The following is a 27,623-nucleotide window of genomic DNA, read 5'->3' on the forward strand; positions in this document are numbered from 1 at the left end:
TTTGAACCACTTTTGCGTCAAAACACTTCAATCAAAACAATATGCGAGCGCATATGTCGATAGTTTACGTTTACATGCTTTTGATTTTGGAAGCAAATCATAGCTGAAAAATGTACATTCCGTCAATATCTGTGATAATATGTTTAATATTCACATGTTACATCGCCCATTCCGTATATACGCTGGTTGCGCTATTTCGGCTGCCAACATGCAGTCAAGCTCCGTGTTTTCAATCATACCTTGCCAAGGAACCACAACTTCAACTAGTTCTATTCACATCATCAACCAGTAATCCATTAAATAGCGAAGTTTCAAAAATCCATTCCATCCAGAATTTTAATTGTAATAATGCTCTTCAAAGGTAAGTGTATGAACAGTCAACTATAAACATTTACATAATTACTACTGCAAATGAAAAATGCATATTAATGACGATTTTTCACCGTTAGTGGCGGTTTTGGATACCAGTACCGGTTTTTGTGTCAATCAGTCTAGTTCTCATAGGAAAATCAAATATGTTTACGTTGATCTTAAGATGAAAAACAATTACAATAACAGATTTCTTCAGTAATAATGACCCAAGACAAGCAACAAGGGCTCGTAACAAATTCATATGACAAAAAAGCGATTGTGCCACATCGACAGGTTTTGGAAATTGTGAAATCCAATAATACTGAACGGATGATACAAAATGTGACTCGAAATAATGATCGAAAAATGCCCTCATACATCAGTAATCCTATTCTTGAACGTAATGTCTGACGATCTAATACAATCAATATCCGGTATCTCAACTCACGTACTCGTTATAATTCGGCTTTGATTTATTTTACCTTATGTTTTTTTTGTTTAACATACTTGGAGTAAGCAAGCAAATAAATAATAGTCACGATACGGCTTTATCGCAAACTGTTTCACAATTCTATGCGCTTTTTTTTTTCTTAGAATACGGGATTTTTTTCAATAAACCAAAAATCAGAAAATGTCACATGGATCATATAATTCACAACATTGAGTTGGATTCTAACTCCATACAAACGAGTTTGTCTAATTCATCACTAAGTCCTTGGCAAAGTACCGTTCCCAATCATATTTCGAACGCTTAAGGCATATGATGCAGAAAGCACACTTTATGCACAGGTATTATTTGGTTGATATTTTTAATAAATTAGTTCAGTATGCTTTTAAGCTTTCTACTTTGGTACCTATTTGATTGAAAACATATAAAAATCATCGAATAAAATGCTTTTCAAATGAAGCGAATAAGAATCAAACTTCGGACACTAAATCAAATTTCGGACAGATTGAATTCAAATTTCGGACACTTTATCTTGTGATTTTTTAGACGAAAAATACATTGCATTTGATTATATTTTATAGTCAACTGCGAAACACTTACCAAGCAATCATAGTAAACTGTTAACGATGATGAGAACTGATGAAACACGGGAGAAATTTAAATATTTATGAACGGGTAAATTCTACGTGCTCACGCTAAGGAAACGTCAAACACAAACGATAATGAGTAGTGCTGTTGGATTTTTTCCTACTATGTAATAATTCAAATGTAATTCTCAAATGAAGTGATTGTGAAACCAAGGGATTACTCTAAAGAAACAATTGTGATATTAATTTGATAGTTATATCATCAGTGCATTAATCATTTCAAAATATTAGAACAAAGTGTCCGAAATATGATTCGGAACGGTATATGCTCAGGTTCATTTTTTTCCTTATTATAAAAAATTATAAATTTCCGTCTAAGATAAAGTGTCTTCTGATTTGGGGTGTGATTGTTCTCTAATAACTGTATCAATTTCAGGACCCTCCACATCAATATTCCCGCTGAAACGAGGCGAAATGGGACACTATACATGCATTTCATCTTGACTGCTGACAGTAGAAAAGATTTCACATGGAAGTCATTAAAACAGACCGATCCTACTGTTATTCAGAAAATGCGTCTAACAGAATACAAATTACCCAAGACAACGACGTTCGGTTTGTTAGGCGATGAGGTAAGCTTTTTTCAATGACGTAAAAACATTTCCTTAAAATGTTTAAAGGATGTGATGTGTGATATTATGCAAATGGATAAGGAGCTGTCCACATACCACATGGACAACTTTAGGAGGAGGGGGGGATAGACGTAGGGGGAAAATGTCCACGGTGGGGAAGAAGGTGATGTAGATAATACCCGCGTGGACACGATACATATTTTTTCAATGATGCGCTGTAATTTCAAGAATTATTGAACTTTCCGCCCACTCTTAGTATTCTGTGTTTATGGAAAAAAAAGGGTTGCTTGAGTGCAACAGAGCGTTAAGTTGAAAATTTTAAGTGATTTTTGAAATGTTGTAACTTCATGAAAATCCAACATACATAATTTCAAAGCTTCAAGTTTTGGAATATACTACGGATACCCATTTCTTTCTGTTATTTCAAGGTTGCAAGCTTGCAGTGCAGACTTTTAGCTAAATAAGTCAACAAAAAATCCAATTGACCTTTTCAACCAGCCTTCGTTGGATTCCAAGAACTTTCATGTAGGACCTTACAATACAAAGTTATTTTTGTTTGAATGAAAAAGTGCTCCATCGCCTTCGACGATGCCAAAGTGTCAAAATCAGTTTTGCTGCAGTGTTTATTGTATAGTGTTATTCATGTGTTGATTTTTCAAGTAATTTCAAAAGTTACTTCGACTTCACACTCTGTAACTCTCATTTTTTTGTCGAATGTATTAAAAGTAGAGATTAAACGGATATCCGGTAACTATCCGGTATCCGGCCTACCCGGCCTATATTTGCTATCCGGCCGGATACCGGATATTTGAAAAAAATTCTAATTTTCAAATCATTCACACGTGATTGAAAATAAGGTGTGAGTACTGACATGTTAAAATGTTATTGAAATTGAATTATTATCGAAGTTTTATTCAGTCCCATCGCTTTCGTTTCTTTGAAGACGGTCTGTGTACGTTTAGAGAACACCTAAATTGTCTGAGCTGAACCTCGGGTCTTAAAAGGTTGCAATCAGATAATTTTGATCTTCTTCTGAGTATTTAAAACGACCTCTCCAGCATTTGAATATGTTCTCATACGAAGTAAGTTCACTGTTCTTTGTGCAGTCTCGTCCTTATCCAAATACTTTTTTGATGCAGCTACATGTGGAATTACCTCGAATATATTAAAGCTCGGAGCACTTCAACAGTCTTTTAAATTAGTGAATTTGTCGTCGATCATAATAATTTTGATTTATGGTTTTGTTTTCTTGAATTGATTATGAATAATACATAATTTTGAATAGACAATGAAACACAAAATAATTATCATGTAATAATCATAAAATAACTATTTTTTCTAGGTTAAGTAAGCTCATTCAACATTTTCCATAAACATATTTTTTGCATGTAGAACACATGTTTATTATTTTACCAACATCCAATATGACAGTTTTTTCATCTCTCTGAATTTGTACTTGATTCTGCTTAAGTTTTCTCCAAACTTTTCATTTCTTGTTACCTGAATATCTTGGTATTCAGTGCCAAGTTCCTCCGCAACTGAAATATAAATTCCTGTGGCGATATGTTTTATCTTATTGTCTGCTTGTATGAAATTCAAGCATGTTGAAAAATATATGGACAGACCATCTTTGAGATATTTCTACTTTGTGTTATACTTTTTAGACTGTTTGGTTTGTTATATCCACACCATATTTAGTGTTGTTATAATATAAAATAGTCTCAGGTATATATTTATCTATTTTTCTAATTTTTACGAACTTATGATTCGAACTCAGCGAGAGAACTATTTTGTTCGGATTGCTTCACAATTCACAATTACAATTTATTATCCTTTATTGAGTTCAACATTTTTACATTAGGTTCCATTAATCTTTTATGCAGGGATTTGAAATATCTTTCAGCTGCATATTTTTCATGTTCCGTTTTTTTCTTGTAATCATGTTATTTACATAATTTTATAGCACGTCAAAGCATCATTAGCGAAAAATTATCAGCAAAAAACCCCCTAGGAATCAAAAGTGCTTAACCTACTTATACTAATATCACAGAACTAAGGACATAATGTTAATGTCGCCGCTAGCTGCTATCAGTTGTTAGCTTTCGTTCAATTTTCCTTCCATCAGCTGTAAAGCGACAATATGAGTACTCTGCCGTACCACTGACCGAGCGGGGAATCAGATTACAAAGAGCTGATTCATTACGCGCACGCGTTAGCGAGTATAGATATAGGTCAGTTGTGCTAGGATCAGCAAATAGATTTCGTCGCGGTTCAACCCAACCAGCGACTGAAAGAGAACTTAATACATAAAAAGCATAGCATAGATGCATATTCCCGATTCGAAAGGGATACCGAATTTGATCGCCCTTTGCTTCCCGGGTGACAAAAATATTATTGAATGGAATTATGACTCCTTTCACACTGGGAAGCAAGGGGCATCAAAATTGCTGACAAATCAATATCTTAGTATTTAAGAACCAGCAAACCCTGTAAATAATCAGTATCAATAAAGTATCAGTCTCAAACATGTATCTAAACGTTAGGGTCCTCAACATCCGAAAAAGGTTTTCCTCCGGCGTGAGGAAGCTACAACATTGGTACTTTCACTTCGCTTACAATCCAGAGTTACTCTGTTTCACTTATACTGCAAGTGGAACATAGAAAACTTAGAACAAACCTAGAATTAGAATTAGCCTGTACTGCAGGACGGTTCTAACCAAACCTCTCCCTTGCAAGGAAGTTACCATTGGAATTCTCGTTACGCGGGATTTTCATTGCCTAGCTTCTGGTTGAGTCTTGGACGGTCTGTTCTGCAGAACGTCGAACACTGACCGGCAACTCGCGTCGTAAGGTCGGCGTGTATCGATCGCCGATAGCTAATATAAGCGGATTAGCGGAAATTGTACAACATAATCTGAAGATAGACGCCGTCCTGTCAATGAAGCATTTGATACTTTCTAGTTCTGCGATGTCGTGAAGTTCATCCGTAGGGAAGAATGGAGATAAGCCTAACATCATTTTTAGCAATTGATTTTGTTTCGCCTGAAGTCGCTTGCGATGTGTTTTCGCACAGCAACGCCACACGGGAGAACCACGGTAAGAACTGGACAAAAAAATACATTTGAATAGTAGTAACTTGTTTGCTGTCTGTAACGTCGCCCTTCGGTTGATGAGCGGATATAAGGATTTGATAAGCATATTAGACTTTCTGATACTCCTGTTGGTGTGTGTTCATGAAAAAGCAATTTTTGGTCTAGAGTAAGACCAAGATATGTCACTTCTTTCTTCCACGGGATTGGCGTTCCGCAGACTTTTATCGTGGATAAAGGAAGGCGAGTACCCCCGCTTACTCTTCGGTTCACAGAATTATCCTACAGATTTCTCATCCGTTGCAAGATCATGAATCCATTGGTGATTGATAACTTCGAAAATCTACTCCAACTGATTCCTCAGTCAAGTTTTATGTCTTTATACCATGAGTACCTTACCCACGACGTGCACCCTTCACCAGGCATCTCCAACCAAGTTTGCTTCCCATACTTTTGCAATTCCTCTGTCATTTTTGATCTGTCCATGCGACAAAAATCCATGGAATCCCAGATCATCTACGCTCCGATTATATTCCGCCGATATTTTCGGCAGAATATGGGAAAGTTAGATCTGATAAAATGTTCTTTACTGACGGTTCATACATAAACGGGTCCACTGGCTTCGGCATCTTCAATGAAAATTCCAGTGCCTCTTTCAAACTCAAAGATCCTTGTTCCGTGTATGTCGCTGAACTGGGTGCGATATACTACGCACTGGGGATCATTGAAACATTGCCCATCGACCACTATTTTATTTTTTCAGACAGTCTCAGCTCAATAGAGGCAATCCGCTCAATGAAGGTTGATAGACGCTCATCTTATTTCCTAACTAGAATAAGACAACTATTGAGTGTTTTGGTCGAAAAATTATTCAAGATTACCTTAGCATGGGTTCCCTCTCATTGTTCGATTCCGGGGAATGAGAAAGCGGACTCGCTAGCTAAGGTGGGCGCTCTAGAAGGCACACTTTTTGAAAGGCAAATTGCTTATAATGAATTTTTCCATATTCCTCGTCAGTACACGCTCGTAAGTTGGCAGCGCATGTGGAGTGGAGATGAGTTCGGTCGTTGGTTACACACGATTATCCCTAAGGTCTCGACGAGTGCATGGTTCAAGGGATTGAATGTAGGTCGTGATTTCATTCGCGTGATATCTCGGCTTATGTCCAATCACTACAACCTAAACGCGCATCTCTATCGCATTGGGCTCGCAGTAAACAATCTTTGTGATTGTGGCAATGGCTACCACGACATCGAGCATGTTGTCTGGTCGTGTCTCCGGTTCCATACTGCTCGCTCTCAGCTCTCTAGAGCACTGAGAGCAAAAGGCAGACAATCGGAGATCCCCGTCCGGGATATCTTAGGTAGCCGTGATCCTGATCTTCTGCTTCATCTATACCTGTTCCTCAGGAACGCCGATGTCAACGTTTAATGATGTTTCCTTTGTTGTGTCCCCGTTTTATATCCCTCCTATCCGATCGATAAACTTTTACTTAGTCGCGGCAATACATACACACACTCTTTACAGATACACGGGCCAAAGGTTGTGCAGTCCACTGATCATTCAACAAGAGCCAAAGGTTGTACCGCTCATGACAACTCTACATGAACTGATGATTGCGCCGGTTAGTGACCATTCTATCCTGGATTCCTCGAGTCGAGAAAGACGCACCACACTAGATATGAGGTACAGACTAGGGGGGCGTTGCTGATTAAGGGTCAGCTGCATCCCAATAGGAAGTATCCCGTGTCGGGCACACGTACAGAGCATTGGAGACAGCAACATCCGAATTAGGAAAACACTTGTAATACTAACCTCGAGCCAACCGCGAGTAATCGGTTACATATTACTAACATAGATAATAAGAAAAATTGTCAAAGTATTGAACTCCCGGCCCCGTGAGGCTAACGCCATATGAGCCTTGATAAAAATATATATTTTGGAAAAAAAAACAAAAGGAAGGCGATGTGGAGCGCGTCTTCTTGTGGAGGGTTTTGGGTTTTACTCGGGTTTATGTTAATTCGCCACCGGCGTTGGTACTCTTCAAGTGCGTTTTGGGCGTGTTGGAGCTTGGTAGTCACAATAGTCGGATCATCATCTGTGACAAGAAATCCGGTATCGTCGGCGAAGAATACGTAGTTTACCCCATCTATCATCGCAATGTCACTAGTGTAAACATTGTGCAACGTTGGACTGAGAACTGATCCTTGCGGTACTCCAAAGGGGATGTTGTGTCTTCCAGTGAGTGAGCCTTTTACAGACACACGAAAGTTCCTATTTGTGATGAAGGAATTTATGATTTTGATCAGATATATAGGACAGTTGGACCTGTAAAGTTTATGCAAAATAGCCACCTGCCATACCGAGTCGTATGCTTTCTCGACATCTAGCAGAACCATTCCTGTAGTTTTTTTAGCCGCAAATCCTGCTCGAATGTTGTTGTTCGCACGCAGAAGTTGTTGACAAGTTGAATGTCCATGTCTGAAGCCAAACTGTTCGTTCGGGATAATTCCCGACGCGTCGAGATGAGTACTGAGGCGTTTCAATACTATACATTCCAAATTTTTTCTGAGGCTGCATAGTAGTTTTATGGGTCGGTAGTTGTTCGCTAACGTGATGTCTTTATTTGGTTTTGGGATAGCTACGACAGTCGCATTTTTCCATGCGCTCGGGAAGTGCACATGCTTCAGACAGGCGTTGCAAATTTTGCAGAGAAACACGAGGCCTTTACGTGGAATGCGTTTCAGCATAATGTTGCGGACACCGTCGCGGCCAGACGCTTTTCGCTTCTTCAGTCTTTGAATTATTCTTTTTATTTCTCCTGGTGTGCACAGGGTACCAGGATCATCGTTGATGTCTGTAATTTCCTTGATCGAGCGATTTACTTCAGCCGTTACAACGGGATCACCGATTAGAGTATTCATGTGCGAATTGTCAAATGTTGTTGCCAATGCATTAGCTTTTGCATGATTTGACACCAACAATTGGTCGTCACAACGTAGGGGAGGCTGGTACTTTACGGTGTTTCGTAGATGTTTGCTACTATTGGTTAAATTCCGTATTGTTGTACCGAAGTTCCGATATTTGTAGGAAGCGATTTTGTCTCGAGTATTGTTGTCTCTCGAAGTGGAAGGAAGATTGTGTATTTATGGTGAATAATACCGGGAAATGATCTGATGATAGTTCTTCGAATACTTCCGGTAGAGTCATGTTGATTAGATTGTTGGATAATACCAGGTCTAATGTAGATAAACAACCCCTTCCTTGAGGAACCCGAGTGACTGCAGCTCCATGATCGCTCCATGATCGGTGCCGGGCATTTAGATCACCTATGACGATGAATGGCTCATCATAACGAGTGAGGGTTCTTATGTCTTTTTTGAAGCGATCGAGAACAGTATTGTTACCAGATCCCGCGAAATATGCAGCAATTATGTGCACGGGGGAAGTATCCGTTGTGATTGTTACTCCTACTGCCGACCCTCACACAGGTGAATAGCAGCGTTAGAAATGGAAAATATAATCTGATCACCCTTCCCTTAGCCTCTATCAAGCTAAATAATCATATAGTTTGCACTCTCTGAGACTTAAAAATCTGGATCTGCTACATTAGCTACATTCACTTTGCGTAGTCCGTACGATCCTGCTGTTCCATGTTGGATGGAGAGGTTGGATATGTATATGTTAGAGGCAAAGAAGAAAATAAACTTTCTGCACAGAAAGCGTACATGACGGTTTTGTTTGCGTGCTGGTGTATCATGAAGTGCGAACCGATGCAGAGTTGTCTCGTTCTCTTTTGTGTCGTGATTTGTAGCACGTAACAACAAAAGAATGCCGCTGAGGGAAATGATTTCTGTAAGATCATATTTGAACGAACGAAACGATTTCAATTCATTTTTACCTCTTAACGCATCTACGGAGCAGGAACTAGCATTAGTAGAACCAACACTGTCGTCTGGGTTATATCAAATTAACGACCTACTGAACGCCAACGGTAAGCTTCTTGACTTGACATTTGTTAACAACCCTGACCGTGTAAGTCTTGTCGACTACCCATCGGCGCTCCTCAAAGTGGACGATCACCATAAGCCGCTGGCTTTAATTGTTAACTTTTGTTCCCGAATGGAAGATGACTCTTCTTCTCGCTCTGAGCTTGATTTTTCTCGCTGTGACTATCATACTGTAAATAACAAAATTGCTTCTCTGGATTGGGACCGCATACTTGACCATACATCAGTTGACAATGCCGTATCTACATTCTATGAACAATTGAACGAAATTATTAGAGAAACAGTTCCGTTGAAGGCCCAGCGTTCTAGGAATTTTAATCAACCCTGGTGGACTCCACAGCTTCGAAATCTCCGCAATAGGCTGCGAAAAGCGAGAAAACGATTTCTTCACGACAAAACTCCAATACGCAGAAGAGAACTACACGAGGCCGAAGAAAAATACAAGAACTTGCAGCTTGAAAGCTTCCGCAAGTACATAAATGCTCTTCAAAGCACATTCAAACAAAATCCAACTTCTTTCTGGAGTTTCGTACGGAACCGGAAGAACTTGACGCGGATACCGGACAAAATCGTTTATCAATCCAGCAACTCCGACTCACCACTTTCTTCTGCCAATCTCTTTGCCGAATTTTTCCAAAACATGTATGAAAGCAATTCATCTCAACCAACCCGCCAGTATATTGACAGTCTGCCATCTTACAATCTCCGTTTCCCAGTACTTGTGTTTGATGAAGATGTGGTGCATAAAGCACTCAGTTCAGTAGATGCAACAAAAGGACCCGGTCCGGATCTTATTCCCCCGGTCTTCATCAAGAACTGTGCAGCGATGCTCGCCAGACCAGTTTCTATGGTTTACAACCAATCTCTGCGCGAGGGTATTTTTCCCGAGACTTGGAAGCTTGCATCGATAACTCCAGTCCACAAGAAAGGCAGCTTTCACGATGTCGAAAACTATCGCCCGATATCGATTTTAAACTGCCTAGCAAAAGTGCTCGAGAGTCTAGTTCATGGTGCACTATGTCCGATTGTACAGCCTGTGATTTCAGAGTTCCAACACGGCTTCGTTAAAAAACTCGCAACCACCACGAACCTTATGGCATACACTCACATGCTAATCAACAAAATCGAGAAGCGGCAACAAGTTGATGCTGTTTACGTCGATTTCTCCAAAGCTTTTGACAAAGTACCCCACGACCTTGCTATTCTGAAAATGGATCGACTTGGTTTACCATCCTGGATCATAAACCTGCTAACCTCATACTTATCATCCCGCAAAGCTTTTGTCAAGGTCCACGGTACTAGATCCAACGAATTTACGATTCCATCTGGTGTGCCACAAGGAAGCATTCTTGGTCCTCTGATTTTTGTATTATTCATTAACGATCTGTGCGAAAGGTTATGTTCGGAGAAAATTTTATATGCGGATGATTTGAAAATTTACCGAGTAATACATTCAAATTTAGACTGCTGCATACTGCAAGCTGACATTGAGCGATTAACGGTTTGGTGCCAGGAAAATGGAATGCATGTAAACGCTGAAAAATGCAAGGCCATCACATTTACGCGCTCTCGCTCCCCTATTGTACACGGATACATGTTGAATCTCTCGCCACTGCAGAGAGTCAATAGAATCAAAGATCTGGGAGTTCTTCTTGACAGCAAGCTGCGTTTCCATGAGCACGTCTCGGTCACAATTTCAAGAGCAAATGCGATGGTTGGATTTTTGAGACGCAACACAGCTCATTTCGATGACGTCTACGCTCTGAAGTCGTTGTACTGTGCTTTTGTTCGCAGCGTCTTGGAATACGCAGTACAAGTATGGGCCCTTCGTAAGGTATGCTCTACGTGGCCTGCCCTGGAATGTTCCAACCAACCTACCACCCTATGAACAGCGCTGTGCACTTATTGGAATGCAAACCCTGGAAAGCCGACGATTGATGCTACAGAGAATTTTTATTTTCGATGTATTGACAGACAATATTGACTGCAGCTATCTACTTCGAAACGTTAGCCTACACGCACCATCCCGACAGCTACGCCACCATCGAGTCCTGGCGATGCCTAATCACCGTACCATATATGGGCAAAATAATCCATTAGACGCTTGCTGCCGCGTCTTTAACGAGGTATCTGAACTGTTCGATTTTAATATTAGTAGGTTAATCTATAAGAATAGAATTAAGTCCCTATAAGCAGTCTGTACAACCATTAGGTCGAAGACGTTTGACATTAAATAAATAAATTTTTACAGTGAAGGGATCAATTGGCAAACACTGGTTCTACCTTTATCTTGGACAACTTTGACTAGAAAATACATTTTTTTTCTTTTCTTCCTTATTCCTTGTCTTCTATTACATACGGTTTCTTTTTCTCGAAGAACCGGTGGATGTTCTCTCTTCTTATGGTAACCCAAATTTTTATTTTCAGTTTTATTTGATTATACAATAATTTCATTGTAGAATTTGTTTTTGTTTTCTAAAATCCTTTCCATATCAAGAGGTCTGTCCTCTCCATCCCTTATTCCGTAGAATATTTCCCGGGGTTTGGTTTTAGTGATAGAGTGGACTGTGTTGTTGTATATGGTGCAACCTATTCTAAAAACTTTTTCGTTTATGTCGGGATAGTTAGGCTTAGTACAACGAAAAAATTCACTCAAAGTTGAGTGGAATATAACCACTGTACCATTACTCGAACTATGATTGGGTGGAGTAAAATGCATCTGGATATTTAGGTTTTCTAAAAGTGCTCTGATCTCTATGGATTTCTATGCGGGTTCGTTATCACTAATAACTAAATTGGAGGTACCATAAATAGAAAAGTACTTGATTAAATCTTTCGGTGTTAAACATTTTTCGCCGATGTTCCTGGATTTGATGGGAATTACCGTTTCAAATCGAGAAAATTTATCTATAAATAAAAGAAATATATTAGGCTATTTGATAAAGATGTCTAGATGAACAATTTCTAAAGGATTTTTCGGATCTGGAGTTGAGCCCATTTGGATTTTATAAGGGTGTCGTTCGTACTTATTCTTGTTGCAGGTGTGACAGAGCCTTATAAACTGTCGTAATTTTCTTTTCGTTGCTGGATCCACAAATCCTTATTATCTATCTACACCGTTTTGCTGCCTATTCGTTCTTTATCTTATCCACTCGCTAGGATGCCAAGAATACCGATCATAAAACAACCCTCGTCATACTTATGGATTTTGCTATCCATGTGGTCATATCTCAAAATAAACATGACGAGGCGATAACGATCGTCTGTACCATATGCCTGATATGATTCTGTGCGACGAACGATTATAAAAGATGTCTCTCTATGTTTATGGATTTACCTCCCACGAGGCTACATCCTAAATAAACACTGCGAGACGGTAATGATTGTTCGTACCACAACATTTTTACCTTTTTAGCTTTTAAATGTAATGTTTATATTGATTCATAATCAAACATTGATTCACTAATCGCACATTCATACGTCATTCTGACGAAACTGATTAATTTTTTTATCGGCACATATTTCGTATCTTCCATCATATTAAGGACCGTATCGTTAATTATGGGTACGCTCAAAACACAGCTTTATTTCAAATATTGCATTTATTTTTCAGTTCTGATATCAAAATATTGTATCTTATGAATGAAAGAAAGGAGTAACAGTAAAAAATAATCAAGATTCTGATTTTCGCGCCAATGATCGCACCTGCTTCTTGATGTCCCTCATTAGGTTCTGGACAACCGTCTCATCGACTTGTTTGCTCACATTTATCCAATCCTTTTTGAACTGCTCAAGGTCATCGGCTGCCTTGTCCTTCTTCCGCAGTCGTCCCTTCATCAAAGCCCAAAATTTTTCAATAGGTCTTATTTGCGGACAATTTGGAGGATTCATCTCCTTTTCCACAAAATCGACATTATTCTCGCGATACCAATCCAAGGTCAAACGTGCATAGTGGCATGATGCCAAATCAGGCCAAAATAGTGTCGGACCAGTGTGCTTTCGGATGAGCGGTAACACACGCTTTTGGAGACATTCTTTCCGGTAAATTTCACCATTCATATTCCCGAGAGTGAAGAAAGGAGATGATTTCATGCCACATTGACAAACAGCTTGCCAAACCAGCACTTTCTTACCGAATTTTTCGCAAAAAATTGACTTCTCCGCGTTCGGGACATCTGTTCCTTGCTTTACAGTGTAAAACTGTGCCCCAGGAAGAGTTTTGTAGTCCAGTTTGACGTAGGTTTCATCATCCATGACGATGCACAGTTCGCGTTTGCTTAAAATCCCATCGTAAAGCTTACGGGCACGGGTTTTCACGGAACTTGCCTGAATTTGGCTGCGTTTGGGACATTTTTGCTTTCTATATGCCTTCAGTGAGTTACGTTCTTTGGCACGTTGAACCATACCGATTGATGTTCCACACTTTTTTGCGCAATCCCGTATCGATAATTCCTTTTTTCTTTCAAATTGCCTGCAAATCTTTTTATCCAAGTTTGGCTTGGATGGCCCAGGTTTTCTGCCGCGACCGGGTAGATCCTTCAATGTATTATACATACCAAATCGCTTGATAGCGTTTTGGACCGCATGGACGCTTACTCCTTCCGCCTTCGCCAATTTTCTCATTGATATTCCTGTTTCGGAGCAGTATCTGGTCACAATGGATTTTCGTTTTTCTTCTGTTAGCCCTCTCATGATTGCACTTTTAGGAAAAAACGATCTTTTAACAATGCTAACTGAACGCTAACTGTGTCAACAACAGGAGAAAAATAAACAGCTGTCAAAACAAGCTATAGTCTTTTTCAGACGGAGACTCTAAGGCGTACCCATAAATAACGATGCGGTCCTTAGAGCGGCTACAAAATGAACAACATAAACAAATGGTACGTACCATGATCTGTTACTTGAATATAGTTTCTAACGAATTTGAGAAAATAGTTTGGTAGTTTAACTTGCTCCAACTGCGAGTCAATTCCGATCCTGTTTTTGATCCAAACATTCAAATTTGTTGATACCTTGCGACAATATAATCACATTAGGTGTCGGTGTGAAGCAAATAACGGAGTAGTCTTATGTAACTGTTAGCTCGATAAATTTTTCATTACCGTTCCAACTGTCAATCGGAGTAGTTTGTTTTACGGCTCTAACCAATTCACAAGAGGTTATGGTCTCAGTCTCAGTGAAATCAAGTTTCAAACTGTTTTTCAAACGAACATGACTTCAACGTAAAGTTTCCAGATAGGTGGAGGAGATGCTGCACCAATCCGGATGTACAGTTCATTAAGTATGCCGTCCACACCACTTCTGCTACGTGGAATCGGATTTACAATTAGCGACGAGTGGATCGGAACTCTTCTACTGGCAGGATTGCTTGAAGAATACCGACCAATGATTATGGCTCTCGAGAATTCCGGCAATTACCGGAGACATCATAAAAACCAAACTGCTGCAGGAAATTCGAGTACCTTCGTCGGGAGCTGCATACGCAAGTAACAGACCTTGGTACTTCAAGTCATTTTGTCAAATCGGAGCGGTTCTTGGAGAGCTCCTCGAGTAGCAGTGGCACACTTGTTGCCGCCAACAGAGGAACAATGAAGGTAGTCGCCAAAGGAAGCCAAAATGCTGTCCAGATGATCCTATTGTAGTGCGAAATGTCCAAGTGATCCCGGAGCTTTCGACCAATTTACTTTTGGTGATTTAGATTATCAAACGTGGCCATACAGTAAAGTTCAGCAAGGATGGCGTTAAAGTTATCAATCCGGATGGTGAAATAATGGCTACTGGAAGTAGAAAGCGTGACCTGTTCAAGCAGGATCAGCTGCAGTCATCAAAAGCCTTGGCGTGTTCGTCTCAAGAGAGCGCGGAGCTGTGGCATAAGAGACTGTGTCATATCAACTATGACAGTCTGCAAAGGATGAAAGGTGGCCTTGTTTCCTGATACGAGTATGAAATGTCGTCCAGGAGGAGCGAAAAACGCAAGATATGTGCTATGGGTAAGCAAACAATTTTGTTTTTTAGCAAGTCCGGATCACAAGCGTCAGATCTGTTGGAAGTCGTCCACTCGGATATTTGAGAACCTATGAAGGTTGAATCGCTAGGTGGAAGCCGATACTATTTGACGTTCACGGATGACAAATCTCGTCGAATCATTGTGTACTTCCTGAGAGAGAAATCTGCGGAAGGCGTTTACAATGCGTTCGAAGATTTTCGTTCCATGGTCGAGCGACAAACCGGGAAGAAAACGAAGGTGCTCCGAACTGACAATGGTAAAGAGTTTACGAATAGAAGGCTGGAAGTCCATTTGAGGCGTTTGGAAATCCATCATCAGACAACGGCTGATTACACACCGGAACAAAATCGACTGTCTGAGCGAGTAAATCGAACCATCGTCGAGCGTACACGGTGTATGCTATTTGAAGCGGATCTGCCGAAGACGTTCTGGGCCGAAGCAACAGCAACGGCCGTGTACCTGGCTAATCGATCTCCTACTAAAGGGCACGAGATTACACCAGAAGAAATGTGGTCCGGCAAGAAACCTAACTTGGCACATGTTCGAGTCTTCGGGTCGAAAGCGATGGTGTTTGTTCCCAAACCGAGGCGCAAAAAGTGGGATGCAAAAGCGTACGAATGCATACTCACTGGATTCGAAGAAGAAACCAAGGCTTACCGTTTGTGGGATACGAAATCCAAGAAAATTGTCAAGAGCCGAGATATCACGGTCATCAGCGAGAGAGTAGAGCAATCGTCGTCAACTTTCAAAGCTCAATCAATGGCTCCTGATCGTAAGATAGTCCGTCTAGATCTTGGTGATCCATTTTCGTTCGAGGAGGTCTTCGCAACTAGAGAATCACCACGCGGAGAAGAAGACACAATCGATGTTGAAAATAATGATGAAATGATAGAGGACGACGAATCAAGCACTGATGAAGATTATGAAGATCCAACAAATGACATGACCTTCCCTGCGCTCTCCCCTCAAACATCTTCAAATCCACACGAGTCACAGGTGTTGAGGTGAAGCCGAAGGGGGCGCTATCTGACAGGTAAGTTGAAAGATTTTTTTCTTTTCAAGCAAAGGACTGTCCTCCGATCGTTTTTCAGACAACCAATCCGAGCCGAACGAGGGCACTGGAGAAATCAAGCTGCCCAACACAGCTGGACTGGCAAGAAGCTAAGAGGGTACTAAGGTACTTGAAATCTACCTTTGACCATAAACTACATCTTGGGTACACCGCTGCGAACTGGAAATGTTCAGAATCGGAAGTCCAATTCCGGTTTCTTGGTACGACTTGGAGGAGGCATCATCAGTTGGGCATCCCGCAAACAGAGCTATGTTGCGTTATCGTTCACCGAAGCCGAGTTCGTGGCATTAACCGAAGCCTGTCAGGAATTAAGCTGGATCCGGAAGTTGCTGATCGATATGGGAGACAATCAAAGCTGTATTCGTTTGGTTGAAAGCGACAAAATTGAGAAGCGATCAAAGCACATCGAAACCAGATATTTTTACGTAGGTGACCTTCAAGAGAAGCAGCAGATCTATCTGAAGTACTGCCCCACCGAGTTCATGCTGGCAGATATTCTCACGAAGCCACTGCAACAATTACGATTGGATACGTTACGCGAGAAGATAGGAGTATTGTAAAATATTGTCGAGGAGGAGTGTTGATACCTTGCGAAAATATAATCACAGTAGGTGTCGATGTGAAGTAAACAACGAAGTAGCCTTATGTTAGCTCAATAAATGTTTCATTACTGTTCCAACTGTCAATCGGAGTAGTTTGTTCTACAGCTCTAACCAATTCACAAGAAAATTTTGACTGGTTACACTCATTTTTATTATTATTAATTATTTCAACACTAAAGAGTGTCGTATTTTAAATATACTTTATATTTGGGTCAGTGTTATGGAATTTGAGTTTCTCGGCTCGGAAATTAGAAGAGCTAAGATAATTACTTTTTATAGGATACAGATGTTGGGAATATTTTACTACAAGAGTCATCACTTATTTAAATTATTGTGTTTTTTTATGTTGGTTTTTGTTGTGTATGTGATATTCAGTGGTCTGGTTATCTCGGGTAGGGCCTCGCCACTCTAAATTAGTAATTGGTTTAATTTTTGTTTTCGGGGACGGGCTTTTATTTTTTTCAGTAAAGCACCGATCCGATTTATTAGTTAGAAAGAAAGGAAAATTTTGTTACCTACGTTTTGTTACCACAACTACATGATATTCGTTCGCGCAGGCGCAATTGCTGGAATTAAACTAACGTCTCCCGAACACGTAAAACACTATCCGCACAACTGCGCCAAATATGTTCGATATTGATATCGAAGAGTTTTAAAAAAAGGAAAGACCGATTTCACAGAGAGTTCGAATTAGACTGATTTTATTTCTATCATTTTTACATTATGAAGCCTAGCCATTTACCTAAAGTCCATACGCTGCACATTCTATCCAGTCCGTTGTCGCGTCAGGTACAGAGTCCGAATCGATGTTTTACCTTTGTGTCCTAAATTATTGTTTCGTTTGCGTTTGCCAATTGGTGATACCGATAAACTGTTCCACAGTGATCGGTTCAGTTGCTGTGGGAAAAACGATGTTGCTTGCGCTAACTAATATAAGAATTTTTAGGTAGATTTTTAAATTTTACTTACTGAAGTTTTCTTCTCTTTTCAGGCAAAACAAAAGAAAGCCTCCTCCAACAAACCCGTGACACACATACAGACAAAAGTGTTCCTAAATGTTTTGACAGATCTCTTTCAAATGTCGGCCGTAGATGTACCGCCGGAACTGGCAAAATATGTACAAATTAATCGTTATAATGAATTTCTACCTATCCTGTATGTAGATCATTTGAATACTCGGCAGCAGGACCTTATGGAAATTTCGCAAAAGAGTACAAATTTCACACTAGAATTCAACTACACACCGATAGGAGTTGGCAAGCTCAAACTGTTCGTTCATGTGGAACAAGCGATACTCGCACTCAAAAGCATGGGATTTTCTAATAAAGATATAGACGAAGTGAAAGGAATTTTCTCAAACACCAATTTGTATCTTCTTTGTGGCACGGTATTTATAGGAAGCATACACGTAAGTCAATCGTTATTCAATTAATTCTGTTCATCGATAATTTAAACGTTTGCAATCTTAACTTCATCACACATCATTCAAGGTAAAGTAAGAAAAAATCCATTATTTTTGCAAGATATCGAAGTCTCAATTTAGCGTAGTTAGTACAGTACAGTTTTGTTGCAATTTTAAATATTATTTCGTTATTTCGATGCTGAAAAATTTTATATTTATATGACCAAATTATAACTGAAACAGCCTATAGAGCGTGAATACGATCGCTACCCAAAACACGACATAAAAATCGTCATCGGTGATTTGGAAGGTCAAGTCGGCCAAGAGGAGGAGTTCATACCGGTAATTGGTAGTTTCAGCGCCCATCAGCGCACCAACAATAACGGCCTAAGACCTATCGATTTCGCTGCCTCCAAGAAAATGGCCATACGTAGCAACTGCCCAGCACAGCTTCCAATACTGTCACACCTGGAAAATCTAGAAACACCTCAGTAAACAGAAACAAAAATTGATCACGTTTTGATCGGTCTCGGAAATCATCGACGTCAGAACCTATCGTGGAGCTAACATCGTTTCAAATTACTACCTGGTGATGGTCAAACTGCGTTCTAAACTGTCAGAAATCATTAACATAAGACGCTAATCAAGGCTCACCACGACTGCAGAAGCCGAACGTTATTGTAACACATTCGCAGCGTATTGAAGGTGCGTTACAGGGAGTAGACGATGCTGCTCCCCTCGATGAATGCTGGAATAACTTGAAAGCCGCAATTAGCAGCATAGCAGAGACCGTTATCGGGTATGATCAACGTGGACAACAGAACGAATGGTTTGACGACGAGTATCGGGTGCTTCTGAACGAGGCGGAGACAGCATCCGCAGCCATGCTGCAACGAGCGACTTTACAAAACGTGGATCGAGCGAAGGCAAACACATCTCTTCCGGGAAAAAAGTGCCAACTGGAACAGAACGATTGTGAGGAGCTGAAACTGATTTATCGTTCTCGAGAATCACGGAAGTTATTCAACAAACTAGACGCCTCGCACAAAAGCTTTGGGCAGGAACAAGGAAAGAGGCATTTTAAGGAACGAACGCGAGGTGATTGGAAGGTGGAGGCAGCACTACGATGAAAACCTGAACAGCGCGCAGACAAGAGACCAATACGGTGTAGATGGGGACTACACCGGTGCAGTGAACAACGACGACGTACCACTCCGACGATAAGTGAGGTTAAGGAGGCCATTAATGAACTAAAGAACTACAATCAGCTAAAGCTGGTAAGGATGGCCGCACAGCGGAGCTTCGGGCTTCGGGAAAACTTATAGAGCTATGCACCGGTTGATAGTCAGGAACTGGGACACAGAACAGCTACCGGTGGAGTGCAAGGATGGGGTAATCTGCCCCATCTTTAAAAAAGGCAACAAGCTGTGTTGTGGAAACTACCATGCAATCACGATCCTGAATGGTGGCTATAAAATTCTGTCTCAGATCATCTTTCGCCGTCTATCGCCAATAGTAAACAAACTTGGGGGAAGTTATCAAGCCGGATTCATACCCGGTTGCTTGACGATGACCAAATTTTTGTACTGCGGCCGATACTCAAAAAGTACCGCGAGTACCAAGTCCCTACACACCACAACTCGTTTATTTCAAGGCCGCATATGATAAAATCGACCGACCGAATCATGGACGAACTCGGCTTTCCCCGAAACAAGCTGACAAGACTCATTCAAATAACGATGAGCGGTGTGTGGATCTCAGGCGATCTGTCGGAATCGTTTGAGACCTCGACAAAGCGATGCACTCTCCTGTCTGATCTTCAACGTGACGCTGAGAGGTGTTCCGCAGAGAACGGGCTTAAACATGTGGGGCACCATTTTCTACAAGTCTAGTCAGTTTATCTGTTTCACCGACGACGTGGACATAATCGAAGGAACACATACGACGATAGCGGACTTGTATACCTGACCGAATCACAAAGAAAAAGAAAGGTTGATTGGGCATGGAATCAATGCGTCTAAGACTAAATACATGCTGGCAGGAGGGACTGGCCGTAACATAATTCATCCTAATAGTAGTGTTGTGATGGACGGCGACGAGCTCGAGGTGGAAGGGGAATTTGTCTACCTTGGCTCGTTGAAAGCAACTAACAACAACAACAGCAGTAAATTCTAAGACTCATTCAACGGAAGTCACGCCTACTACGGGCTCCGCAAATCCTTAAGGTCAGACAAACTCCAACCCTGTCAGAAGTGTACCATATACAAATTCTTAATTCGACCGATTGTTTTCTATGGACACGAAGCATGGACGATGCTCGAAGAGGACTCACAAGCACTTGGTGTTTTCGAACGCCGAGTGCTCAGAACCACATACGGTGGTATACAGAAAAAAAGAAGTGTGGGGAAAATCGCCAAGGCTGGACGAGTGCGATGGGCAAAGCGTGATGCAAGATTGCTAGAAAATAGCCCTCCAAAGATGTTGTTCACATCGAATCCGGTGGAAGAAAGAAGAGGAGCAGGACTTGACAAGAATAGGTGCGGCCGGGAGTTGGAGAACTGCAGCTATGAACCGAGTGCATTGGCTGATGCATTGGATGATGTGAATAAGATTCAATCTCTTTATGGGATGTAGCATCATTGTAAATAAACGAAGCAAAACTTTTCCATTTCCTGTAATAGTAGCAGAACATTTTCTGCTTCTTCCAGCCACCTGATCGAATCCTGGAAGTGGTGGTCGACTGCAACCTCAACCATTTCTACGATGTGAAGAAGAGCTGTGCCACCCGGTTGAACCTCTTAAAAACCATCTCCAAACTTCACCGGAGTAACAACCGAACGATCCGTTTACGGATGGCCAAAGGCATCATCAACAGCCGCATCAAATACGGTCTCGAAGTGACATGCCTGGTCAGAGATCTCCTAAAAACTCTAAAAGCGATTTACAACAATGCACTGCAGATTATCTCTGGTCTGCAACCATCAACACTAGCAGCCTCGGTATACGGCGAGATAGGAGAACCTCCGTTTAACATTTTTGTGGACGCGGCGATAGTCTCTAGAACTGCGAACTTCCTCGCTAAAACCAGCGGAGGTACGAAGACACATCTAACTGTTTTAACGAACAAAATCATGCAGCAGGTGACACACTCAAACCATCCACCGATAGCCAAACAGCTTTAGTTTGTGATTAACGACTGGAGAAGACGTCAAAACGATGAGAGAGCAACGAATCTTATCCAGGTTAAGAACCGGCCACTGAAAAATGTCTCACAACTTCAACAGAGGACCCTTTCATCCCCTTTGTGACTTGTGCGAGGTTCGCAATTCAGTCGAACACATCGTCTGTATTTGCTCAAACTACGAGAACTTCCTGAACTTACACGGGATCAGCGGGATCATTCGTGATGTGCTTGGCGATGACCCTTCACGAACTACTGCACTGCTCTGTTTTTTGAAAGATGTCGATCTGTATTTTGAAATCTAAACAAAACACTTGTGATCAAACCGAAGATCCTTGTCCCTTCCCCTCGCGATAAGGGGAACAAGAACAGTCGGCGTCTTCGAGTGGCGCGGATACCCCATCTGTGGCCTGAGGCCATGGTAAGCGGACTTCTTCGTCTTACGACCAAGGAAAAAAGTTCTAATGTGTGGAAATTCTCGTGACGAAATCTGGTTTTTGTTTATTATTTTATTGTTAATTACTTATCCGTATGTGCATATAAATTGATTTTATGTTTATAGTAAGTGCACATCGCGGCATGGTTTCGGCCGTTTTTGCTGAGACGAACCAGCCCAGAAGACTGAAAGTCGCAAAAAAAAAGAAAAAAAAACAACATTTTCAGCCGACTGATTTGTGTTTTCGTCTTTGTTGAAGAAATACTGTGAAATATTATCGTATTATCTGTGATGGGTATCGGGTATTCGACACGCGCTACAACAATCCGAGCCGTCTTTTGCGTCTTTTTCTATTCGTTCTCGGTTGATATATTGGTCCCCGAATAACACCAATTCTAGATTGTATCCTGAATGACATCAAATCACTCAAGTCCGTAGAAATTCAAAAATAAATTTTCTTAGCGAAAAATCTCACGACCTGAACGGGAATCAAATCTGACGTCTCGGAATAATATAAGTGATGCTAATCGTTCAGCCACCAGAATCAACACCAATTCAATACACTATTGAAAAATAATGGATTTCATTCAGACCCCGCAGATTGCAAACTTTTTGTCGGCCGACTTGACCAGTACGGAGAGGTATGAATATTCACACATTACACCGATTCAGTTGGGTCGGTTTCTTCACTAGCAGGCCAACTCGACCAAACTATCGGCCGATTAAGTCTACAGTGTGCGGGGCTCTTACTGCACCTTATATTAGGGTGCGTTTCCATTATGAAGAAATTACAGAAATCGAAAAAATCATCTTCATTGGAAACACACCCTCAGTGTAACGCTCAAAACATCGCTCGTCTCTATCAAAACATAGCAAAAAGCAAATTTTGCTCCAATTCATAGCATTCGTGGAAAGTAAATAAAAAAAACTGTTACTAATTACAATACACTATAATGTTTACTTTCAGATGCTCTTTGATTTTCTTGCATTCAAGAATGATATACAGTTTTGGAATCGTAGAAAAAATTTCGCTGGTCTATCTGCAAGATCAGTATTGTGGTGTGCTTTCAGTCAAATTGTTATATTCCTCTACCTGTTGGATGAAGATACGTCTCAGCTTGTGCTAATTCCTTCCGGAATAGGTGCATTCATCGAGATATGGAAAACTAAGAAAATATTCCGAATCAACTTCAACTGGGCTTCAATTAAAAAATCTGCCTTCACAAATAATAAAAAAGCATTGATTGAAGCCGAAAGCACCACACGAGCTTTTGATAAACAGGCGATGGAATACTTGGGATATATACTATATCCACTTTGCATATGCGGAGCGGTTTATTCTTTGATCTACCAACCATACAAGAGGTATTTAACTACTATTAAGCTATGAAAAAACATGCCCAAATATATGAACTTTATTTTTATTTTTTTCAGTTGGTATTCGTGGATCATAAACTCACTCGTTAACGGGGTATACGCATTCGGGTTCTTGTTTATGTTACCTCAACTGTTTATCAACTATAAGATGAAATCGGTCGCAACATTACCGTGGCGTGCGTTGATGTACAAAGCATTCAACACTTTCATTGACGACGTTTTTGCATTCATCATCACGATGCCAACTTCGCATCGCATCGCATGTTTCCGGGATGACATCGTTTTCATAATATATCTGTATCAAAGATGGTAATTATCCTTTAACTTTTCGTTTGCTTAGGATAGAATCTATATCGTTTTATTAGCCTAGGGTACTTTTCCATTTTGAATGTTTTGGGCGATTCATTTTATTGTTCCCACATGACAGCTTCATCTATCTTAATTTTCAAGCATTCTGCCATGAGTAAATCGGGATGATATGCTGGCAAACTCAGTTGTCTCTGTTGACAATTTTGGCATTCACTTGATATTTTATGCAGCTTTCAATGTCCACGATCTCCCAGGGCGAACCTTGTCATCCTTAGTCTCACAACTTGTTTCTGATAGAATCTCGTTATCGTAACTGTTTTGCCTCGTCTATAGGCGTACCGGTAAGTTTCTTCGTTTTTTTTTCAAAAATTAATGCTTTATTCTGCAAAAATGGTTACAAATTTAAAATTTAAAGTATTGCCCATCGCTAGTCACAACCTTTTCCCATCTTTCTGGCAATTCACGGATCCGTTTGCGGAAATAATCGATCGGTTTGTCGGCTAACCACGAATCGATCAAATTTTTGACTTCATCAAAATTGGAGAAGTGCTGATCAACCAGGCCATGTTGCATCGATCGAAAAAGGTAGTCATCGGACGGCGCAATGTCTGGTTTCGCGACATGCGGCCGAGCATTGTCGTGCTGCAAAATACCTTTATCGTGCCTTTGCTTGTATTGCGGCCGTTTTTCCTTCAGTGCACGGCTCAAACGCATCAATTGTCGTCGGTTTCATTCGGTTTTAGTAGCTCATAGTACACCACACCCAGCTGATCCCACCAAATAGACAGCATATCCTTTTGGCCGTGAATATTCCGCGCGGCCGTCGATGTTGATGCATGGCCGCGGTATCCATACATTGACCGACGTTTAGGATTGTCGTAATGGACCTACTTTACATCGTCAGTGACGATTCGATGCAAAAAACCCTTTCCTTTAAGCCTTTCGCACGAGAAAAAACGGCGTTCGACGTCTCGTGGCTTCAATTCATACGGCACCCGATGTCCTATCTTTCGGATCATTCCCATTGCTTTTAAACGATCGGATATGGTTTGCAAACCACGTCTGACATGCTCGCTCAGTTGGAGCATGGTTACCATAAACTTCCACCAAAATGCGATGACTTTCCGCAGCTTTTTGACGTAGAACTACGTCTTTCAGGAAGGGTGCCAAATCAGAAAACAGGTCACGTTTTTATGAAATAAAGTCAACATTAATAACTATTTTCACTGTGAACGAATTCTCATGATTGGCATACCAATCGAATCGGAAATTCTCTATATGCTATACATTACAATTCGCTTATCTCTAAACGGTTTAAATTCATGAAAACTGGAAGAACTTCTTTTTTGCCATATATTTGTTCTGCCGATTTGTGTGCTAACCCTACGCGTATTTCGAATGCTTATTACTCGAACATCTCTTAACAGATCGGGAAGATGTTTGCATCAATTGATAGGAAATATTCCTACGCGTCTATCACAATTAATAATTATGTCATGTTATTTTTCATGAGATGAACAATTGAATAACTGCAAAACTTCGAGCGTTATCTAAACGCGGGTTGATTGGCTCGATTTACGGTTTTCCCAACACAGACCTCAAATTCGATGTACCTGTGGAAATCCGGTTTGCAAATATACATGCAAGTTGGGGGTATATTTGCTCCTACCGAGCTGTATTTCCCTAACACGGACTTCAAAATTAATGTGCCTGGGGGAATCCGCTTTGCAAATACATGCAAGTCTGGGGTATTTTTTGGTGTTGAGTACATTTGTACTCGTTTGCCGTTGTGCAGATCGGAATATGTTTCCCTAAACGTACTTTTGAACTGAGAAGCCTTGGAAAATCGGCATTTCAGATACTAGAAGTGAATGAACTTTCGCGGTTCGAGAACTACGTAAACATGAGATGTGTAATAATTTCAGGGGGAAATGTAAAATACAATGATCGTTTGACAATTTTGCCATTGACAAATTTCGGTAGTCATATCAAACGTAAAAGGTCGTTCATCAAATTTATTTGTAACGAAGAACATAATCTATTACAAAAATTTTCGATGCATTCTAAAATAATATTCGAAGTGGTATACAAGTGGATTGCATAATAAAATTGCGTAGTTCTACGAAAATATGCGGTCGTGTCCTAGATACTCCCCGCAAAACTCTCGTTGGTACGAAGTTCGACATATTCGAATTGACAAAAAACTATGTTGTTTACGTTTCAACTTTTTGACATACACTGAAAAAGACGCGCAATGACAGTAGCTTTCCAACGAATGTCTGGAAATTTGATTCACTGAAATTATAATCAAGTTACGCCATATGTTGTAACACCTAAGAAACTTACCGGTACACCTAATAATTACATATTTCGGCTATTCTCTGATGGTAAGACATGTTCGTGAATCGTTTAGTCTACACCAGTATGATTAGCGATAAGTTATCTAATATAATGAAGATATTATCCGAAGCATACATTTCTCCAATATTTGAAGCAATTCCTCAATCCGCTATTGTTTATATATTTCTGCTCCATTTATTAACGCATTAAAATTTCAACTTTGTTGCTTTTTAGGCTGTATCCTGTAGACAAATCAAGGTTGGACAACGATCTATCTGTAATCGGTGAAATTGATGCACCTGAGAATGGAGAGCAACGCTCCAAGAAGGATAATTAGACTATCGTAGAGTTTTATAGGAGCATCGCCAATGTAATATGACTTAAATTGTTATTCCATTGTTTTACATCGATGACTTTCGAACGTAACCGTGCATTTGCGAAATTTGAATAATTAAAATTTGAGAAAAACAATACCGTGCTATGCGATGGTTGTATATGAATATCGCCGCTTTTCTTGTTTATGTTAACCTCATAGTTTAAGTCTCCACAAAAAAAATATATCTTAAACATTTCAGGTCCGGCTAAATTATGGGCCCTATTCCAGAAAACGAGACGAGCGCAGAAGCCGAGCTCGACTAAAAACAGAGGAGTAGCTCGTCTGGCTCGACGACCGTTTGGCCGCACTCGTCGATGAATCAGTAGAATCGTCCAGTTTGTTTGATGTGTTTGTTCACCTTGTTGATTGAAAGCATCGGTATTCTTCTGCTCCGCCTTTATCTTCAAAAAATGTTTCACGGCTAAACTAGTATTGCAAAAGCAATGTATTTTTTCAACTGCAACCATCAAATTCAATTCAGTAATTGCAAGATTTTACAGATTTTCAAATGGACCTCTCCCAAACAACAAAACCAAATGTAAACATTGAACTAATATCCTGGGATGCTAGATGACTGTTTTGGATATATGAACACGGCACGAAAAGGATCTTCACATATTGAACGAAAATGAGTAATTCAAAACAACTACTTTATTGGAAATACATATATATATATATAGATTTAAAACTTTTCTTGATAAATCGTTGATTAGGTGAACAAACATTGCCCCCAATAAATCCATAATAACAAAACGTCTGAGTGATAAAACCATATGCTCGAGGAAAAATATCAATGAAACCAAAAGATATATGAAACTTATTGACGAATTTACGTTGGATTTACAAACAGATGGCGCAGCGAGTAAAATGAGGATGTTTGGTTTTTTTGGTATGAAATTCGTTCAAATTTTCTAGAAAAATCAGAATTTTTCTTCAAGTTTCCCGGTTTCATGTATTCTTTCCACGCTGAAAAGGTTAGAAAATCATCATTTTACAATGTGCTATGTATATTACGAGGAATGGCTTGTTATAAGTGTTGTAACTTTAATTTTTTTCAACTAAGTAAACGATGAATAGGGTGTTTTGCGCTAAAAATACTGCAAATCCTTCTCGTATCGGCCCCCACATAATCAATGATATCAGCCAATTTGATATGATATCGATTTCATCGCAATTATCCATAGTATCAATAACCGGTATGCATCATCAAACTTAAAATTTTCAAAGATTATCTATGACTTTGGTCAAATCGCGTGTTGAAACCATCGTAACTATACAGAACTCCCACTTTCTTACCATATACTGACGACATTAAATGGCTGAAATGAATCTAAATTGAAATAAAATGAATAATCACCACCGAATATTGCTTTTCAGTGCGTAAAATAAACAAGCACCCTCACT

General features: G+C 40.2%; 2 protein-coding genes across 3 annotated transcripts in view; one reads left to right on the forward strand and one right to left on the reverse strand.

Annotated features, from left to right (window-relative positions):
- On the forward strand, positions 1-27,550 carry LOC129780178 (lipid scramblase CLPTM1L). 2 transcript variants are annotated; one of them, XR_008743855.1, is made up of 8 exons: positions 1-361; positions 1,823-2,018; positions 17,790-18,206; positions 22,785-23,182; positions 23,252-23,503; positions 26,078-26,213; positions 26,419-26,664; positions 26,720-27,550. XR_008743855.1 is itself a non-coding variant. In XM_055788171.1 (6 exons), the coding sequence occupies exons 1-6, from the start codon at positions 111-113 to the stop codon at positions 26,178-26,180; spliced, it is 1,617 nt and encodes a 538-aa protein (XP_055644146.1). In that variant the 5' UTR covers positions 1-110; the 3' UTR covers positions 26,181-26,343. The 2 variants fall into 2 exon arrangements, 1 of the variants encoding a protein (XP_055644146.1); XM_055788171.1 differs by lacking the exons at positions 26,419-26,664; positions 26,720-27,550 and having other exon boundaries at positions 26,078-26,343.
- LOC129780177 (O-acyltransferase like protein-like) overlaps positions 1-27,623 on the reverse strand; it is a 103,182-nt gene that overhangs the window by 74,894 nt on the left and 665 nt on the right. The window lies entirely within an intron of this gene.

This window comes from Toxorhynchites rutilus, chromosome 3, assembly GCF_029784135.1.
Source record: "Toxorhynchites rutilus septentrionalis strain SRP chromosome 3, ASM2978413v1, whole genome shotgun sequence".
Lineage (NCBI taxonomy): Eukaryota > Metazoa > Arthropoda > Insecta > Diptera > Culicidae > Toxorhynchites > Toxorhynchites rutilus.

Bases quoted from the DNA above. Each gene is read 5' to 3' on its own strand.
- LOC129780178 (XM_055788171.1), top strand. From the start codon at position 111: ATGTACATTCCGTCAATATCTGTGATAATATGTTTAATATTCACATGT. The intron at 18,207-22,784 runs GTAAGTCAATCG...GTTTACTTTCAG, and splicing joins TATTTATAGGAAGCATACAC to ATGCTCTTTGATTTTCTTGC. The intron at 23,183-23,251 runs GTATTTAACTAC...TATTTTTTTCAG, and splicing joins ATCTACCAACCATACAAGAG to TTGGTATTCGTGGATCATAA.